This window comes from Oryctolagus cuniculus, chromosome 19 (genome assembly GCF_051225735.1).
Source record: "Oryctolagus cuniculus isolate XC-2025 breed Fujian yellow rabbit chromosome 19, ASM5122573v1, whole genome shotgun sequence".
NCBI classification, from domain to species: Eukaryota; Metazoa; Chordata; class Mammalia; order Lagomorpha; family Leporidae; genus Oryctolagus; species Oryctolagus cuniculus.
In genome coordinates, this window is record NC_142885.1 from 70847744 (window position 1) to 70868080 (window position 20337).

At 61.2% G+C, this 20337-nt stretch overlaps 1 protein-coding gene across 20 annotated transcripts in view; it reads right to left on the reverse strand.

Annotated features, from left to right (window-relative positions):
* Window positions 1-20337, reverse strand: part of MAPK8IP3 (mitogen-activated protein kinase 8 interacting protein 3) — a 42748-nt gene that overhangs the window by 17960 nt on the left and 4451 nt on the right. For 7 of the 20 annotated variants that reach the window (XM_051830279.3, XM_051830280.3, XM_051830276.3 and 4 more), the window contains exons 2-6: window positions 10481-10601; window positions 7319-7389; window positions 6907-6998; window positions 3500-3523; window positions 1525-1669 (exon numbers count right to left, since the gene is read on the reverse strand). In XM_051830279.3, the coding sequence (XP_051686239.1) occupies window positions 1525-1669; window positions 3500-3523; window positions 6907-6998; window positions 7319-7389; window positions 10481-10601 (453 nt within the window). The other 13 variants (XM_070064136.2, XM_051830281.3, XM_051830273.3 and 10 more) reach the window with 8 other exon arrangements.

Sequence of the window (20337 nt, forward strand, 5' to 3'; positions counted from 1 at the left end):
CTACTGGACCGCCTCTCCCCACAGGCTGTGGCGCGCGTGGCCACGGTGGGGATTTCATGTCCAGCCCTGCCTCCCCCAGGGCCCCTGGCTGTCACCCTACAGGACCACCACTTACCTACAGGCAAACCTGCCAACCTCCTAAACATCAACGTGGAGCAGTGACCTCCAAATGCAAAGAGCCCAAGCTCTCAGCTGTCTTGCCTCACCATGAGTAGCCACAACTGTTTGGTTAATACACTGAAAACACAGCACATAAAAACAAAAACAAAACAGAAAACAACAAAAAAAATTAAAAACTTAGAAAAAACTTTAAAACCTAGAGAATGAAATAAAAAGAACTTAAATGTTAACTATTAAAAAAAAAGTCAAAATGAAACACACCTATGAACTAAAACACAAAACACTGAGACTTGCGGAGAGAGAGACGGTTTTGGACCAAGCAGTGAAAGAGTGAGAGTGAGAGTCAGAGAGAGAGTGAGAGTGAGAGTGAGAGAGAAAGGGAGGGAGGGACGGAGGGAGGGGGAGAGGGAGGGAGGGAGGGAGAGGGAGGGAGGGGGGAGAGAAAGAGAGGGAGGAAGGGAGAAAGGGAGGGGGGAGAGGGAGGGAGGGAGAGAGAAAGGGAGGGAGGGAGGGTGGGGGGGAGCGTCACAGGAGAGCTTGTCCAGGCACGGCAGCAGCAGGCCAGCAGGCCAGAGGGTCAAGCGTGGGCGCCATGGCTGCCTGGGGCTCCCGGGGTTTCTAACAACACTTACAGGCCCAGTGTGAGCGAGAGTAAACAGCAGAGCCAGGCCCAGCCCCAGGGCAGGGTTGGGAGCCCCAGGCCTATCTTCTTCCCGGGCACAAACCCTGGTGGGGCAGGGAGAACTGGGCCGGGTGTCCTGCCTGCCTCAGAGCGCCAGAGGAGAAGAGGTGGGGCCACTTTCCGACAGAGCTGGCAGCCGCGCAGCCTCCCATGGGCAGGCTGGACAGAGGTGGAAGGACAGTCGGCAGAGTGGCAGCAGGAAGAACGTTCCCGAGAAGCCCCGGACCCCACAGCCACGGGCCCAGCCAAACCAGGAGGCCCGGGGCTGTGCCGCCTCCCATGGCCTCCGGGGTCCCAACGCCAACTCCTCCATCTACCCCGGAGGGAGGTGACTTACCTGGCGATGTGGACAGAGCTGGCAGCAAGGGAGCGGGACCCGAAGGAGTGCCTGGGCCTTCTCGGGGCCCCACATCCTGCAGGCGCTTGCTGGCTGGCTGTGCATGGCTTGGGGGGGGGGGGGGCTCCTGCCTTCCCAAACTCACTGAGGAGGTGTGACAGGCACACCTTGGCCCCTGTCTAGGGCTTTCTCCCAGCTGAGGCGCAAGGCTCAGCAGCCAGAAATCTGGATTTCCACGCATCTCCGGACACCCCTGGCCGGGTTGCACCATCGGGGCTAAGCAGGGACAGCTACAGGGTTCTACAAAGACCGGCCTCCGCCCGCCGGGGCACGGGGCCGCCAGTGGCAGGAAGGGGACCTTCACTCCATGGCACGGCTACAAAACCTGGTAGCTGGAGCCGGACTGCAGCTGGCCGAGGTCGCTCAGGTGCCAGTGGTCCCCCGCAGGCACGAGCTTGCCCCCCCTCGGCGCACGTACCATGCCGTCGGCCAGGGGGAAGACGCTCAGAGAGGTGGGGCGCTCCTTCCTGCTGAGAGAGACACGAGAGGATGCGGCGGTCAGCTGGTGGCTATGAAGAGAAAGCAGCCCCTCTGCTGGGCAGGGGGTGCACGTCCACCTCCGGGGAGTCAGCCTCATGACCACCACCCACGGCGCGGCCCTGCTGCCGTCTGCAGTCCACCGCTTTTGCTTAGTTCGGCTTTCAGCTTGAAGCAGACGGCCGCGTGCACGAAGTGAGCCTGCAGAGCACCGACAGGCAGCCCGGGTGCTGGCCTCTACCGCGCGCGGCCTTGTGTCTGTGCAGCCCGACCTGCGCTCACAGGCCAGGACCGCCGGCCCGGCCTCTGTCCCTCCTGCATCCTTGGTGTGTCCACTTCCAGTGCTGTGTCCCCTGGGCAGCCCTCCCAGCTGTCACATGGACCTTGTAAGGCTCTGCTAACAAACTGGGGGCGTCTGGGAGACTGCACTCGCGCTGGGGGCTCAGTCCCGTGGAGACAGCCACGGCTGCAGTATTGGGGAGACGGAGGCTGCCCTCAGCCCACGTCCCTGTCAGAGGCTTCCAAGTGGGGTCAGCGGCACGCTGCCTGAAGCTGTCCCCTCCCACCCCGGCCTCGGGTACTGAGCTAGCCCGCAGAGCTGCCGCTCTGGAGGGGATGAGGGCCTGGCAGCTGCCAGGATGCGCGTGGTGCGGGGGGGGGGGGGGGGGAGCACCGCCGACCGCACCTTCTGTAGTGGGCGGGAAGCTAGGGCGGCCTCTCGCTGGGAGCCGGGCGGTTCTGGGGCCGGGCTGGCCGGGCTGTCCTGTTCAGGATGCTGCTGTGCCCGGCGAGAGGGGGCCTGGGGCCTGCTGGCACCTCTCTGTGCTGTCGGCTGATCTGTGGCAGGGACAGCCAGACGGACAGCTGCTGTGTGTGGGGGGGGCTAGTGGGTTGGACAGAGGGGGACCCTCAGGCCTTGAGGACAGCGCTGTTTTCGGATCTGCCAGTCCGAAACTCAGGTCCTGAGGAAGACGCCACAGCTGGAAAGCTCTGAACCTGGGACCACACTCAGCTCAGCCGGCCCTGTGCTGACAAGGACCCGCCAGGCCCCGGGCCACCGTGCAGCCACCGGTGCCCAGCAGTCAGCTTGCGTGGGCTCGACAGCCCTGCCCTCTCCATGGCCTCGTCTCTGTCAGCATGCAGGACTCCCGTCTCACAGGACGTGGCGCCCCCCGACTCGCGTCCCAGGGAAACCGGTTATAGCCGGGTCAGGGCCTCCTTCTGACACTTCCACTCGGAAACTCTGACAGCCTGGACCCTGAGCCTCGCGGGCAGGGGCAGCAGGGCCAGCTCCCTCGGGAGACACCAACGCTTGTCCACTCCAGAGACTGCCACCCTGGGAGCCTGCTGTCCTCGGGGTGACACTCATGCCACCAGGTCTGGGTACAGAGCTCCTGGGTGACCGGGTGGGGCCGAGAATCCAGATCCCTCAGAGGCTCTGCCTGCTGCCGCCTCCCAGCCGGTGCCGTGGACACAAGCCGCCCCGGCGCACTGGCCGCCATGGTTTCAGCAGTGGCCAGGGCAGAGGCGGGCTGAGGACCGGCAGAGTGCAGCTATGCCTGTCCCACTGCCCAGCTCCCTACCACCAGCCTGCCACGGCCTCAGTGTCAGTCTCACAGATGCAACTGGAAAACGCTCTGGTCCACGTCGCCAGGGGCAGAACACGTCTTGACCACCATGTGCGTGTAAGGAGAACAACCGGCTACCCTAACGTTTCCATCCAAAAATCTCCAATCCCTTCCCCGCAGCGAGGCCCAGCACCAGCGACAGATGCCCCCCCCCGCAGCGAGGCCCACCAGCGACAGATGCCCCATGGGCGTTACCTTTTCCTCCATGACTGGCGAGGACTGTGGGTAGCACAGACACAGTGGCCGGCACACAGCGGTGAAGCACAGAGAGCAGACAGGACACAAAGACACCGTTAGAGGCGGAGGTCGGGCCAGCGTGCACCTGTCCCCACTCAGACACACGCGTGGGCAATGCGACACCAGTGTCCCATTCTGCCCCCACTCAGACACACGCGTGGGCAATGCGACACCAGTGTCCCATTCTGCCCCCACTCAGACACACGCGTGGGCAATGCGACACCAGTGTCCCATTCTGCCCCCACTCAGACACACGCGTGGGCAATGCGACACCAGTGTCCCATTCTGCCCCCACTCACACGCGTGGGCAATGTGACACCAGTGTCCCGTACTGTACCCATTCACACGCGTGGGCAATGTGACACCAGTGTCCCGTACTGTACCCTCTTCTACACGACAGCCTCCACACACAGAGGCCAGCGAGGCACAAGGGACAGACATGTGACACACACACTCCCTTGGCTTTGACAGAGCGCAGCAGGGTGAAGGCGCGTGGCCTTGCACAGACAGGGCCAGCACATGTGGGCACACAGACACACATGCTCCTGCTCATGCCACATCTGCTGTCGGTGATGGCCCAAGCAGACCATCAGGTCTTCGGGCTTGCGATGAGTTTATTACAAAGACACACAGACTCAGAAAAACCACGGCAGGATGGTAGGAAAACACCGCCTGTGGCCAGGGGCAGTCAGCGGCTCAGACTGAGGGCCGGGAAGGCTGCCGGGTGCTGGCAGTGTGGGAGCGAGGTGAGGTGGACGTGCACACGTGGCCCCAGGGGATCAAGGCTGTGGCAGAGGAGAACACAGGTGTCCGGTGAGGCCAGGCAGGGAGCCGTCCTCAACCCAGCACCCCTGCAGCAGGGCAGAGAGGGGCCGTGGCCACTCAGGGCCCTGTACAACGGGATCGAGTGCTGCCTCCTTCATCCAGCCGCTGCTCCGGAAGCCCGAGGCTATAGCTGCCACCTGTGCCCAGGAGCCCCGGGTCACCTTGTCCCCTCCAAGCTCAGAGCCCAGCAGCGGCTGCAGAGCCCGGAGGGAGCCGAGGAGGCCGCGCTGTGTGCTGGAGCAAGGATGGGGCCCCGGGTCTGAGGCAGCAGGGTGAGCCCGGGCCCCACACTGCCCTTGCCACTTCCTGTCCTCAAACTGCAGCGTGTGCTCTTCGTAGCCAAAGCGCACAGGACGGCTGCCGGCAGTGCCGGCGCCTTCTGCTGCCAGCCACGCTCTCCTCCCGCTGCAGAGACCCCGTGGCAGGCGCCTGAGTCACAGGGCCAGGGGTTGAGGCGCCACTTGGCAGGACCAGATGGCACAGCGGAGCTCCGTGTCAGCCTGCACGGGCAAGTGAGGGGTCTCCAGGGGTGTGGGGAGACCCCAGCAGAGCAGGCACTCGCTGCTGGCTACCAGATGGCTGCACACGGGCAGTGGGACCCGGCTGCGGCACACAGAACCCATGGAGGCGGGGCTTCTGACGGGGGGTGTGTTCTGCTCCCTGAGGGCAGAGGAAAGCCCCACACGGTCTTCAGTGGGACCCCAAGGGCAGGCGAGGCCCAGGTGTGTCCAGGAGCCCTGTCGAGGGCAAGAGAGGCATCAGCCGCAGAGCCAGGGGCCGCTCTGAGGAGGGCAAGCAGGCTTCCCCCAGCCTCCAGGGGCCCACGCTGAGCTGCAGCACCAAGCACAGAGCAAGGAGCCTGGGCTCAGCCCCAGCACCCAAGGCCCCATCGGCAGCAGATTACTCTGCGTGGAGGCCCACAGCATGGCACACCCTGTTTTGTCTACCAGAGCCTGGCGGCCCATGGTGACAGCTGGAACCGAGCGGCCACAGCCTCGGCCAACTCCACAGGGCCTGGGCCCTGAGTGCAGAAGTCAACGAGCACACTGCCTGCCTCTCCTGCCCAGCTCCGGGGCCTCCTGCCCTGAAGGGGTCCGGCAGGGGAAGCCCAAGGTCCGTAACACCCAGCTCTCAGCACAAGGCAGCCCAAAACGCCCGGCCCCTGCCTTGGCTCAGGCTGCTCTGTACAACTCCCCACAAAACACCACGAGCACTTTGGATCCAGGTCAGAGCTCCGATCCAGTTACTTGGAAACCCTCACGGTGATCTGGGGGCCGGAAGCCAGGAGCTCACCGTGTTGAGGAGCTGGTGTGCCAAGCCGTGAGACGGGGCCAGCAGGTCAGTGATGCCCCGTGAAGTGCAGGAGGTGCACCTGCAGGGCTTCCCTTACTGGCTCCCTTCCCGTCTCCTGGCGGGGCCAACACACAGGCCGCAGCCCCACCCCCTGCCCGCCGGTCCCCCTGCCACCTGGCCTCGGTTCCGAGAGGTCTTCATGTGACACGGTCTGTTTTTGTTTCTCACAAGATTCTGCAGTCCAGAGCCCACGGTTCCGCCCACAGTTACCAGGAAAGACGGAGGAAGCCCAGAGGTGGACACCCCAGACCTCCTTGTCTGCAGATACAACCCAGAGGCCAGGGAAAAACCCAGGAACATGCAGCCAGACGCCTTCACAACTTGGCAATGAAGGACCACGGCCTGACAGCCCTCCCGGGCCCCTGCAGCCAACCCCGATGAGTTTGGTCAGGTGTCCCCAACACCTCGGACAAAACCTTGGGCACTCTGCTTTTGTGGGCCTGTGGCCAGTCCACCCTTCCTCCTAGGCACAGGAAACAGAAGAGGAGCCCAGCCTCAGCAAGCTTCTCTGCTTCTCAGTGAAAACCAGCACTGGGTCCTGAACTCAGGCCACGCAGGGCCTCGGAGACGGCGGGCACTGTCCCGCCGCTGTGGTGGCCAGGCCCCTTTCCCCAGCCACACAGCTGGTAATCCAAGGTGGTGCATTCTAGACAGCCACCTGGCGTGGTGCATCGGCCAACACCTAGCAGCTGTCCGAATGGAACATGTGGGCACACTAATCTTAAAGCCCAGAACACCTCACCCCGTCCAGACATACTGCATGTCAGGCCTGAGGCTACCCTCTAACAGGGGCCGGAGGCGGGCGTCAACCCTCCTGCCCCTCCAGTCTCGGTGTGAGGCGGACAGCGTGAGGTGCATGGCCCTGCGCCACTCAGCCGTGAGCCTGCACGCGGGCTTGGAAGTCTCCCTGCTCCGTGAATGTCTGGAGATGCGCCCCAGTGCTGGTTCTGGTCACATGCGGATTCCAGAGAGTCAGCAACACAAGGCACATGGACCATGCAGTTTTTCCCGGGCCTGGAACTGAATTGGGGGCTGGCAGGAGGCACACACCAGCGCCACACACCCCTCAGGGTCTCAAGCCATCTCCACACGGCTCCTGCTTAGCCAGCCTCGCCGGCTCCCCTCGGGGAACGGGGTTTCCCAACACCCTCAGGGCGGACCACAGTGCCCGGCGCTCAGCCGCCTACCTCCGCCCGGGCAAGCTGCTCTCGGTCTGGCTGGTCCCCCCGCCCTGCTGCATCTTGGACCTCTCGATGTGCTCCACGTAGGTCTGGATCATCTGCCGGGAAGGAACCTGTCAGCGCTGCTGGGATGGCGCCTGGCCCTCCTCTCTAACCCGAGATCGCAGGAAGACGAGGCGAAGGTCGGGAATGGTGTCTAGCCGGCACGAGGCCTGTGACTTACAGGTCTGGCAGCAGATAAACACTGGGGGGGCACCCACAGCTGAGCAGCCCTCCCAGGTGCCTGTGCGGGCCACGCTCTGCCAGGCCAGGGACCCACCTCTGTGTGTCGCAGCAGAGAAATGCCACGGACGGCACACAGCCGAGCAGCCCTCCCAGGTGCCTGTGCGGGCCACGCTCTGCCAGGCCAGGGACCCACCTCTGTGTGCCGCTGGTGCAGGGCGTTGTACTCCTTCTTCATCTCTGACTCCCGCTCCTCCAGCCGGCAAACTGCAATACACAGCCACTGCCCGTTACCAGCACAGCCTGCTCCCCACCTCCCTACACTCTGCAGCGGGCACAGGGTGGGCAGGGGCTCTGGTGCCGGCACAGACGGGCAGTGGCATTCCGCACCCGGGGTCGTCACCACGGGGGCGAGCAGCCCGTGCTGTGCTGCGGGAGAACACTTGACTCTGCTACGAAAACCAAGACAGAGGGGCTCCTGGAGCAGCCTCTGCCACAGTCAGCCGGGGCTCCAGGGTGGGCAAGGCTCAGGGCAGGAGCCGAGGGCAGACGAAAAGCCAGTGTGCCGAGCGACAGAAGACGGCCGCACAAGCAGCCCTGCCCCTACCTCTGCCGAGCGAGTGACGACCGCGTCCCCTGCTCTGGGCTGACAGCCTGGTCTCTCCAGAGTGGCAGCTCCTGCTGACTTAGGATGGTCCCCTCTGGCCCCAAGAGACACAGGTCAGCGGTGTGGCTGCAACCCTCCGGGGCTCCCTGTCCAGGGAGAGTGCGCTGGGGGGGGGGGGGGGGCAGCTGCAGAGGGCACGGGCTGGGGGGGAGGGTCATGTGGCCACAGAGCATCCTGGGAAGCGGGCGGCAGGGGCCTCACCAGCTCAGGCCCTGTTTCCAGTGCGAGACCCTCCTCCCCTCACCCTGGCTTTGTGATCTCCCAAATCACACAGTTCTCAGTTCCCCGTCTCCTGCCAGGCTGCACGCTCTCCTGCGCCGTGCCCTGGGCAGGGGGGTGGCCATGGAGGTGCCCACCACCTGGAGGAGCAGCCCCTAACTCCAGAAGACCCTGAAGCACTCAGACACGCAGGCACACAGTAGAGAGAGGCACTCCCGGGAGAGAGGGAGGCGCCGCCGTGTCCCAGGGAGGCGCGGACTGCCTGCACTGCCAGTCTGCAGAGGGGTGTGGCCGAGGGCCTGGCTGCGCCCTGCTCGGGGGCAGGTGTGCAGCCGCTGCATGGGTGGAGGGCCCGGCCTTCACTCCTGGTGCTGACCAAACAAAGAAGTTGAGTCTGTAATTTGAGTTTAGATTTACTGCCTTCTAAGAACAGACAAAAAAGGCTTCACATGCAGTTGTACTTTAACCAAAGGAGAGAAAGGGTTCTGCGTAGTTAACAGGGGGTTCTGTGTGTGCCCAGGGCAGCCTCAGGTCTGCTGCTACCCAGCAGGCACAGCGGTGGGGACCCGGAGCCACCGGAAGGCTGGCACACGCACGGGCAGGGCGCCGGCCTGGCACAGTGCTTTATACTGCACCCCTGCCCGCACACCAAACCAGCTTCCTTCCCCAGCTCGATCCAACTTTTCAGAGAAACGAAGGCACCAGCCTTCCAAGACAACCAGGCGAAACAGGTATCCAGGAAAACACCTAAAATAAGTGTTATACTACTACCGCTACTACTAAGGGGCTGGTGTGCTAGCACAGCGGGTAAAGCCACTGCCTGTGACGCCGGCATCCCACAGAGGCGCTGGTTCGTGTCCCGGCTGCTCCACTTCTGATCCAGCTCTCTGCTAATGGCCTATGAAAAGCAGTGGGATGGCCCAAGTATTTGGGCCCCTGCCACCCACACAGGAGACAGGGATGAACTCCTGGCTCTGGCTCTGGCTCGGCCCAGTTATGGCCATCTGGGGAATGAACCAGCCGTGGAAATAAATGCATCTTATAATATGATAATAATGGCCGGCGCCACGGCTCTGGAGGCTAATCCTCCGCCTGCGGCACCGGCACCCCGGATTCTAGTCCCGGTTGGGGCACCGGATTCTGTCCCAGTTGCTCCTCTTCCAGTCCAGCTCTCTGCTGTGGCCTGGGAAGGCAGTGAAGGATGGCCCAAGTGTTTGCGCCCTGCACCTGCATGGGAGACCAGGAGAAGCACCTGGCTCCTGCCATCGGATCAGCACGGTGCGCCGGCTGTAGTGGCCATTTGGAGGGTGAACCAATGGAAAAGGAAGACCTTTCTCTCTGTCTCTCTCACTCACTAACTCTGCCTTTCAAAAAAAAATACGATAATAATAAGAATCCTATTTCCTTGCCCAGCCAGTTTTTTTTTTTTTTTTTTTTTTTTTTAAGAGAGACTGACTTACTTATTTGAAAGAGCTATAGAGAGAGATGGAGACAGAGAGGTCCTCCACCTGCTGGTTCACTCCCCAAATGACCATAGCAGCCAGGGCTGGGCCAGGTGGAAGCCAGGAGCCAGGAGCTTCCTCTGGGTCTCCTGCGGGTCCAGGGCCCAGGCACCACCCCGCGCCGCTTTCCCCGGAGCACTAGCAGGGAGCTGGGCTGGAAGTACAGTGACTGGGACGTGAAGCGGCACCCAGGAGGGGTGCTGGTGTCGCAGGCAGTGCAGCCCAGGGACGGGTCCCACACACACCCTGATAGCCACAGCCCCTTCCAGGAGCTGTCACCACAGTGCTGGCTCCCTCAGGACCAACCTTCAGCTCGGGAGAGACCAGGACTCCACAGTGCTGAGGGGGTGGAGACCCTCAGGGCCAATGGGCAGCTCTGCTTGAAGGACCACAGACGGACCTTGGGGACCGATGTGTGACTTTGGGGTCAGATTACAGCACTGGGCAAGGTGCTGTGCGTGGTCAGGTGTCCGGCTCAGGACACTTGCTCCCCACGTTGGAGTGCCTGGGCTCACGTTCCAGCACTGGTTCTGATGAACACTTCCTGCTAATGCACACCCCAGGGGGCAGCAGGTCGTGGCCCAGGTACTTGGGTTCCTGCCACACCCACACACGGGAGACCTGGAGGGAGCGCCGGGCCCCTGGCTTCTGCCTGGCCCAGCCCCGGCTGTTGCAGGCACTTGAGAGTAAACCAAGGATGGAAGACCTCTGTCTCTCTACCTTTTGAACAAATAATGAAAACACATTTTGATGAAGGTGCTGTGTGCTCACACGGGCCTTAGTTACATATTTTCACACAAGCCTTGAGGTGACCACAGGGCACCACGGCAGGGTAAAGAGATAAGCGCCGAGTCAGTCCTGGAGGAAACAGCACGCTGGCACTGGCTTTTCTTGAACCTTGTTCAGCGAGGCTGCCTGGGCCCTCCGGCCGGCTGCGGCTCAGCCCCGCGCCGCCCCGCCAGCCACTTACTCTGATCCGCGTAGTTCTTGGCTTTCAGCTCCAGCTGCCGCGTCTGCAGCTCGTAATGCTCCACCTGCGTCCGCAGCTCTTTCTTCTCCTGTTCCAAGGCATCTTCAAACTCGATGAACTTCTGTGCAGGGGAGACAGAAAAAGGGCAGGCGGTGTGAGTGCGGTCATGGGCGGGGCGGGGCGGGGCGGGGGTAACTGCCCTTCACCCGAAGGGCCACAGGCTTCAAGGACCAGGAGGCCAAAGACACGGCTGAGGCCAACGGCGAGGCCGGAGTGGGGCTGTCCCTGTCCCAAACCTGTGTTTCCCACGCTTTCGCAGTGCCTGCCACCCTCTGCAGGCAGACCCCAGGACACAGGCCGGCTGTGGGAGGACCTGCTCCCCAGCTGGTGCCATCCGTGGGGAGCAGAGCGCGGTTGGAAGGGTGGTGCCCTCCCTGCCCCCGCCCCGGTAGCAGCCCCACACCTGCTTCACGAGAGCTCTGGTGCCGCCGTCTTGAGACTGCCAGTGCACCCGGACCCCAGCGACAACGCAGCCTGGGGCCCGGGGACTCGGAACGCCAAGCCCTCCCTGCTCCCAGGCCCCACAGCAAGACCGAGGCCTGGTCTGGGCTTGTTACGGCGACCTTAGACGGCAGCCTTCCGAGCAGCATTTCCAAACCAAGTGGGGAAAGTCGCGCCCTGCAGGAGGAAAGCACTCCTGGAAGGCCTGGGCCCACCCGGGATGGGGTGTGGCTGGGACGTGAGAAGGAAGCCGGAGCGTTATCAACTTCATTGGCAGGAAAGGAGACTTCAGGCTGGCTCTCAACTCCCACAGCGTCCTCAGAAAACAGGACAAAGCAGCAGACTGAGCAGCCGGGAGCCCGGCCCCGCCCAGCCCCAGGGGCACCTCTGCGGCAGCTCTCTGTGCTGAGACCCACAGGCCCCAGGGACAGCTCCTGAGCAGGGGGAGTGCAGGGACAGCAGAGAGGAGGGGCCTGGGAGCAAGGAGTGGACGGAGGTCTTTGCATGTGGCTGCGGTGGTCTCCGGTCTTTGCATGTGGCTGCAGAAAACCGGAGACCACCGCAGCCAGGAAGAGGCACAGTTCTCAGCAGCTGCAGAGAGGGGGTGGTTCTGAACGCGTAGGTTCGAGCGGCACAGGCGGTCTCAGGCCCCACCGTGCACTGACCTTAACCCCATCACCCCGCTCAGACCACCGTGCACTGACCTTAACCCCATCACCCCCCGCTCAGACCACCGTGCACTGACCTTAACCCCATCACCCCGCTCAGACCACCGGGCACTGACCTTAACCCCATCACCCCCCGCTCAGACCACCGTGCACTGACCTTAACCCCATCACCCCGCTCAGACCACTGTGCACTGACCTTAACCCCATCACCCCGCTCAGACCACCGTGCACTGACCTTAACCCCATCACCCCGATCAGATCACCGTGCACTGACCTTAACCCCATCACCTTCCCCCCCAAGCTCAGACCACCGTGCACTGACCTTAACCCCATCACTTTCCCCCCCAGCTCAGACCACTGTGCACTGACCTTAACCCCATCACCTTCCCCCCCAGCTCAGACCACTGTGCACTGACCTTAACCCCATCACCTTCCCCCCCAGCTCAGACCACCATGCACTGACCTTAACCCCATCACCCCCCCAGCTCAGACCACCGTGCACTGACCTTAACCCCATCACCCCGCTCAGACCACCGTGCACTGACCTTAACCCCATCACCCCCCGCTCAGACCACTGTGCACTGACCTTAACCCCATCACCTTCCCCCCCCCGCTCAGACCACCGTGCACTGACCTTAACCCCATCACCCCGCTCAGACCACCGTGCACTGACCTCAACCCCATCACCACCCTGCTCAGACCACTGTGCACTGACCTTAACCCCATCATCCCCCCAGCTCAGACCACCGTGCACTGACCTTAACCCCATCACCTTCCCACCCCAGCGTCAGAAAATGAAGACAATTATGCAAACAATATCTGGTTTTGTAGAAAATAATCAGACGAGTGTATTAAGTAAAAAGAAAAATATATTTTTTAAAGATTGTTCCCTGGCCGGCGCTGTGGCTCACTTGGCTAATCTTCCACCTGTGGCGCCAGCACACCGGGTTCTAGTCCCGGTCGGGGCGCCGGATTCTGTCCTGGTTGCCCCTCTTCCAGGCCAGCTCTCTGCTGTGGCCCAGGAAGGCAGTGGAGGATGGCCCAAGTGCTTGGGCCCTGCACCCGCATAGGAGACCAGGAGGAAGCACCTGGCTCCTGGCTTCAGATCAGCGTGGTGCACAGGCCTCAGCGGCCATTGGGGGGTGAACCAACGGCAAAGGAAGACCTTTCTCTCTGTCTCTCTCTCTCACTGTCCACTCTGCCTGTCAAAAAAAAAAAAATTTGTTCTCCAGGAGTTGTTTACCTCCAGGTGGCCCAGAATCTGGAGCAGACTCCGGGAGGAGCCTCAGCTGGGTTCGGTTTAAATCCACAGCCGCAGACAGCTGGGTGAACACAGCCAAGGGGCAGTGAGTGACCGCACGGTGTTGGCTTGTTTTCCTTTTTTACAAATGTTTATGTGTAGATGGACACAGGCTCCAAGACAGCACGCCATCCTAACCATGGGTGGGAAGGATGCCATGGCGGGAATCCAGATGTTCACACAGGAGAGGGATCAGGTTCCCCAGGCTTCTTAATTCCACCTGTGGCCAAGTACTCTTGCCTTCCTCGGCTATCTCCTGGCCTGCGTCCTGCGTCCACCCCTCCCCAGACCCTGCCCAAGAGATTTATTTGTTATTTATTGGAAAGGCAGAGCCACAGTGGTGGGGCAGGGAGAAAACACACACACACACACACACACACAGACACAGACATCTTCTATCTACTTGTGCTTGGCCAAAGCCAAGAGCCTGGAGCTTCTACAGGTTCTCCATACGCAGGGGCCCAAGCACTTGGGCCAAATTCCACTGCTTTCCCAGGCCATTAGCAGGGAGCTGGGTGGGAAGTGGAGCAGCCGGGTCCGTATGGGATGCTGGCTCGCATGTGACAGCTGTGCCTGCTATGTCACAACACTGGCCCCAAGGAAAATAATTTTTCAAAAGCATGACCATACATACAATCTAGAAAACCAGGTGAAACTGATATTCTTCCAATTTGTGTGTGGGCATGAGTGTGTGGTGGGCTGGCGGGCAGGCACAGTGTACACAGTTCATGCAACCCATTCACTTCTGTGCACGGAACTCCTTTCTACACCAGTAAGCATATTCTACCGCTCCCTGCTTTATTAAAAAACTTCCATTCATTACCCTTTGAGAGGCACGCAGAGTGAGCCTCCCACCTGCTGCTTCGCTCTCCAAGTGCCTACACTGGCGGGGCCCGCACCAGAACTGGAGACTCAATTCAGGCCTTGGGGCCGCGGTAGAATTGGGGCCCCTGGGCCCCTCCTGCTGCACGCAGGTGGCCAAGCTCTGTGCGCAGGTGTGGGTGCAGACTGCCCAGGGCTCTCAGGGGAGGCCCCACCTCACGCCCCAGCACCTGCCCTGAACTCCAGCCATCTGCCAGTCTCAACGATGGACAATGGCACTGCACTGCCGCTGACATTTCTGGCTCCTGGTTACGTGACAAAGAGCGCTCCACACAGGGGCCACACACGCTGCTTCTGCAGTGACAGCTCATTCATTCAATTTTTCTTGTTGACCTCAAGAATCCGTCAGGGCTGGTGCTGTGGCACAGTGGGTAAAACTGCCACCCCCAATGCCGGCATCCCTTGTGGGCGCTGGTTCGCATCTGGCTGCTTCACTTCCAATCCATCTCCCTGCAGACAGCCTAGGAAAAGCAGGACCCCTGCCACCCACACGGGAGACCTGGAGGAAGTTCCCGGCTCTGGCCTGGCCCAGCACTGGCCATGGAGGCCATCTGGAGAGTGAACCGGAAGACAGATGCGCTCTGTCTCTCCCTCTCTCTCTTCCATAACTCTGATTTTCAAATAAATAAATGACTCTTTAGGAGATGACGCTAACAGAAGCCAGGACTCCGACCCCTGGAGTGTGGTGCGACTGTCGGTAACTCTCGGTGTGGGGCGACTGTCAGGTAACTCTCGGTGTAACTGTCGGGTAACTCTCGGTGTGGGGCGACTGTCGGTAACTCTCGGTGTGAGGTGACTGTCGGTAACTCTCGGTGTAACTGTCGGGTAACTCTCGGTGTGAGGTGACTGTCGGTAACTCTCGGTGTGAGGTGACTGTCGGGTAACTCTCGGTGTGGGGCGACTGTCGGTAACTCTCGGTGTGGGGTGACTGTCGGGTAACTCTCGGTGTAACTGTCGGGTAACTCTCGGTGTGAGGTGACTGTCGGTAACTCTCGGTGTGGGGCGACTGTCGGGTAACTCTCGGTGTGGGGCGACTGTCGGTAACTCTCGGTGTGGGGCGACTGTCGGGTAACTCTCGGTGTGGGGTGGCTGTCGGGTAACTCTCGGTGTGGGGTGACTGTCGGTAACTCTCGGTGTGGGGTGACTGTCGGTAACTCTCGGTGTGAGGTGACTGTCGGGTAACTCTCGGTGTGAGGTGACTGTCGGGTAACTCTCGGTGTGAGGTGACTGTCGGGTAACTCTCGGTGTGGGGTGACTGTCGGGTAACTCTCGGTGTAACTGTCGGGTAACTCTCGGTGTGGGGTGACTGTCGGTAACTCTCGGTGTGGGGTGACTGTCGGGTAACTCTCGGTGTGGGGTGGCTGTCGGGTAACTCTCGGTGTGGGGCGACTGTCGGTAACTCTCGGTGTGGGGCGACTGTCGGGTAACTCTCGGTGTGGGGCGACTGTCGGTAACTCTCGGTGTGGGGCGACTGTCGGGTAACTCTCGGTGTGGGGTGGCTGTCGGGTAACTCTCGGTGTGGGGTGACTGTCGGTAACTCTCGGTGTGGGGTGACTGTCGGTAACTCTCGGTGTGAGGTGACTGTCGGGTAACTCTCGGTGTGAGGTGACTGTCGGGTAACTCTCGGTGTGAGGTGACTGTCGGGTAACTCTCGGTGTGGGGTGACTGTCGGGTAACTCTCGGTGTAACTGTCGGGTAACTCTCGGTGTGGGGTGACTGTCGGTAACTCTCGGTGTGGGGTGACTGTCGGGTAACTCTCGGTGTGGGGTGGCTGTCGGGTAACTCTCGGTGTGGGGCGACTGTCGGTAACTCTCGGTGTGGGGCGACTGTCGGGTAACTCTCGGTGTGGGGCGACTGTCGGTAACTCTCGGTGTGGGGCGACTGTCGGGTAACTCTCGGTGTGGGGTGGCTGTCGGGTAACTCTCGGTGTGGGGTGGCTGTCGGGTAACTCTCGGTGTGGGGTGACTGTCGGTAACTCTCGGTGTGGGGTGACTGTCGGGTAACTCTCGGTGTGAGGTGACTGTCGGGTAACTCTCGGTGTGAGGTGACTGTCGGGTAACTCTCGGTGTGGGGTGGCTGTCGGGTAACTCTCGGTGTGGGGCGACTGTCGGTAACTCTCGGTGTGGGGTGACTGTCGGGTAACTCTCGGTGTAACTGTCGGGTAACTCTCGGTGTGGGGTGACTGTCGGTAACTCTCGGTGTGAGGTGACTGTCGGGTAACTCTCGGTGTGAGGTGACTGTCGGGTAACTCTCGGTGTGAGGTGACTGTCGGGTAACTCTCGGTGTGGGGTGACTGTCGGGTAACTCTCGGTGTGAGGTGACTGTCGGTAACTCTCGGTGTGAGGTGACTGTCGGTAACTCTCGGTGTGGGGTGGCTGTCGGTAACTCTCGGTGTGGGGTGACTGTCGGTAACTCTCGGTGTGAGGTGACTGTCGGGTAACTCTCGGTGTGAGGTGACTGTCGGGTAACTCTCGGTGTGGGGTGACTGTCGGTAACTCTCGGTGTGAGGTGACTGTCGGGTAACTCTCGGTGTGAGGTGACTGTCGGGTAACTCTCGGTGTGGGGTGACTGTCGGGTAACTCTCGGTGTGGGGTGACTGTCGGGTAACTCTCGGTGTGGGGCGACTGTCGGGTAACTCTCGGTGTGGGGTGACTGTCGGGTAACTCTCGGTGTGGGGTGACTGTCGGTAACTCTCGGTGTGGGGTGACTGTCGGGTAACTCTCGGTGTGGGGTGGCTGTCGGTAACTCTCGGTGTGAGGCGACTGTCGGTAACTCTCGGTGTGAGGCGACTGTCGGGTAACTCTCGGTGTGGGGTGACTGTCGGGTAACTCTCGGTGTGGGGCGACTGTCGGGTAACTCTCGGTGTGGGGCGACTGTTGGTAACTGTCGTCCACGGGTTTCCGACTTCTGACTTTCACGTGCAGGTGTGTTCCCAGCACAGAAAACACACGGGTTGGGTGACCCCTCAGGACACCACCCAGCTCCGGCTGCTTTGCTGGAAACGCAGCCCAGTGGCACCAAAGACCTTGATCTTTCCTGAGATCAATCGATTTATATCCTTCCCAGAAATACGCCAGCGGGAAAGGAGGTGGTGTGAATTTCAAAAAAAAAAAAAGGCTCTTTTCTCGGTGTTCGACCTTAAAAGCAGACAGAGAGGCACGGCTGCCGTGCCCGGGGGACCCGCTTGCCACAGTGCGCTCCCAGTGTCACGGTGACTTCGCATCACGGCCAGATGCTGACGCAGCCCAGACTTTGGGTGCTGGCTCAGAGCTGTCTCCCCAGCAGTGTCAGCACCCACATCTACAGTGCACAGAGCAGGGTGAGAGGCCCCGCAGGGTGCACGCAGAGGGCAGGGTGCTTCTGCACCAAGGGTCAGGGTGAGCCCAGGAGCGCGAGGCCACGAGCCAGCGCACCTAACGGTTACGTCACAGTGACCACTGGATTCAGCGTCCGCCGAAAACCAATCCCAACAACTGGCTGGATGCACGCTCATCTCTCAAGAATTGGTAAGAGACACAGAAAAAAAGGAAAGGAAAAAATAGATATCATGATACCAGGGGAAGAAAAAACACAAAAGAAAACGGGAAGCTAAAGCCAGGACTCCAGTGACCCCCCAGGAAGACGGCTCCAGCAGAGCTCTCTCCTGCTGGGGACGCCCCAGCTTCCACCCCCACCCCATTCCTCAGACTGCGAACGCTGAGCCCCGGCTTGCAGCAGACGAAGGTTCCCTGCTCTGCGGACGTGCACACACTCACACCGGGGCAGGTGTCACCAGGACGCTGTGTCCGCCGGTCCTCACTGGCAGGGGAGAAGGAAGGGGTGAGCGGCTGGCAGGAGCGGGAAGGGACAGGAGCCCAGGGTGCGCCCAGAGAGCGTGGGAAACAGAGCAGCCTGGGCGGGGAGGGGCGCGCAGAACACTGATGAGGGCTTCGCTCTGCATGCGCCCCTGCGGATGACGAGACGGACATTCCCTGAAAGAGGGATATTCTGCTCGGCACCCCCAACTCGCTAGCCCGTAACAGGTGTTCAAGATTACACCTGGCTCTGGGGTCCCCACAAACATGGCCTCTCCTGTGGGGAGTGCAGCACCCCCGGAGATCTGACACAGGGCCGGGGCTGGACCCTGGCCTCTCGGGAGCAGTCTCTGACCATCCTTGCCTGTCCTGAGACCTTGCGGCTACGGCCTTGGTTCAGAGGACTGAGCGGTGCAGCCAGGGCTATGCACAGGGCAGCAGGTGGACGGACCGACAGCCAGCAAGGGGACGCTGGCACAGTAAGGAGTGACACCGGCTGTGTGCACCAGGTCACACAAAAAGATGAGGTGCTGCGTGGCTCTCTGCACAAGGCCATCTGTGCAAAGTCCCTGAACGAGCAAACTGACCCGTGGTCACAGAAGCAGGGCAGCGGTCACCTGGGGACGGGGAAAGGAGACCCTGGGGGTCACGAGTGTCTTCACTGCCTTTGTGGTGGGGCTAGGGCTGGATTCAGGGGTTTGCACCTTGTCACTGAACCACGCACCACGTCTGTGCAGCTCAGCGAAGGTCACTGCCACCCCAACAGAACAGGAAGAGAAGCCCAGTGCGATGGTCTGGCCATCAGGTGGACGCTGAATGTCGCCCAGAGGCCCACGCGCTACAGTCTGGTCTCCAGGGTGGCACCACGGGGAGCTGGTGGAAAGTCAGGAGGCGGGGCCTGGTGGGAGGTGCCGAGGCCTCCCTGGATTGTGCCCGTTGAGGCGGCTCCCCGAGATTCTGGTCCCACCAGCCTCAGCCGGGCCTGGCCTGCGCCTCCTCCCTGGCTCCTCCACTGACATCCACCACCAGCCCAGGGGGGCCGCCTGACCGTGGACCCGCACGTCCAGGACTGTGCGCTCAGCACGCCTTCTCTCCTTTACCTCAGGCGCCTCCCTGTGGCAGCGAAATGCTAACCCCACGTCAGCCCTGCGCCGCCAGTCTGCGGCCTTGGGCGATGTCATCACCTCTCTTACTCCTGGGCGTGGCGTCTCCTCCCACTGCCCTGCCCCGTGCCCTCCTCTCCTCACACCTTCCTTTCCTGCCGGGAATTGAGTGACTTAGAAATACTCACCATCTGCCCTTCCGTGAGGGCAGCTCAGCCAGGCCGTCCACGCTGCACTGCCCAGGTTCAGTGGCCCTGGCCACACGCAGCCATTTTGACTAATACGCGTGAAAATGAACTGTGGCTAAAAACGGGGCTCTGGGGCCGGCGCTGTGCATAGCAGGGCGGCCCCCGCCTCTGGCGCCAGCGCACAACATGGAGGTCGTTTGCGTCCCAGCGGCTCCACTTCTGATCCCGCTCCCTGTGGATGCGCCTGGGAAGGCCGTGGAAGACGCCCCAGTGCTGGGCCCTGCACCGCGTGGGAGACCTGGAAGACGCTCCCGGCTCCTGGCTCCAGATCAGCCCAGCTCTGGCCATTGCGGCTGTTTGGGGAGTGAGTCAGTGCATGGAAGACCTCTCTCTCTCTCTGCAACTCTGCCCCTCAAATAAATAAATCTCTCTCTCTCTCTCTCTCTTTTTTTTTTTAAGATTTATTTATTTATTTGAAAGAGTTACACAAAGAGAGAGAAGAGGCAGAGAGAGAGAGAGGTCTTCCATCCAATGGTTCACTCCCCAATTGGCCACAATGGCCGGAACTGCGCTGATCCGAAGCCAGGAGCCAGGGGCTTCCTCCAGGTCTCCCACGCGGGTGCAGGGCCCAAGGGCTTGGGTCATCTTCCACGGCTTTCCCAGGCCACAGCAGAGAGCTGGATCAGAAGTGGAGCAGCCGGGTCTTGAACTGGCGCCCATTTGGGATGTCGGCACTGCAGGCGGCAGCTTTACCCGCTACGCCACAGCGCCGGCCCCAATAAATAAATCCTAAAAAGCAAAAACAAAAACACTTGTGCTCCTGGGTCCCCTATGACATCAGCGACTGGGCTCCAGGAGGCAGGCAGCCACCACCCCTCGTCCTGCACACACACCTAACGGGCACGGTGGATATAGGGACCCCTCACGCTCTCCTCACTCCCTGGTGGTCCCGGCAGTGGGCGTGGCATGCCTGGCGGTAGGGAGCAGAAGACCAGGGGCAGAGACACCAGAGAGACAGAGGTGAGGCCGCTGAGGAAGAGGGGAACCTGAGGCACGGGGCCCTCCCCAGACAGCCAGCATGCACAGGGCAGAACGTCACAGGCCCCCGGCAGGGCTCAGCAGCAGCCCTGGGTCTGGTCACCAGGCCACAGGCAGGCAGGTGGGGGCCCATCCTGCCCCGTCCAGGGTCAAGGTCAGCCGAGCAGAGCCCAAGGAGCCTCTCCAGAACAAAGTGGACAACGGGCACGCTGGCCGGAGCAGAGGGGCAGTACGGGAACACTCGGGATTAGGACTCTGGGTGAGCGGTGTTATGTCTGCAGCTCTGCACGTTATTTCCAAACAGTTTTTATTTATTATTTTTTTATTATTATTATTTTTTTTTTATTATTTTTTGACAGGCAGAGTGGACAGTGAGAGAGAGA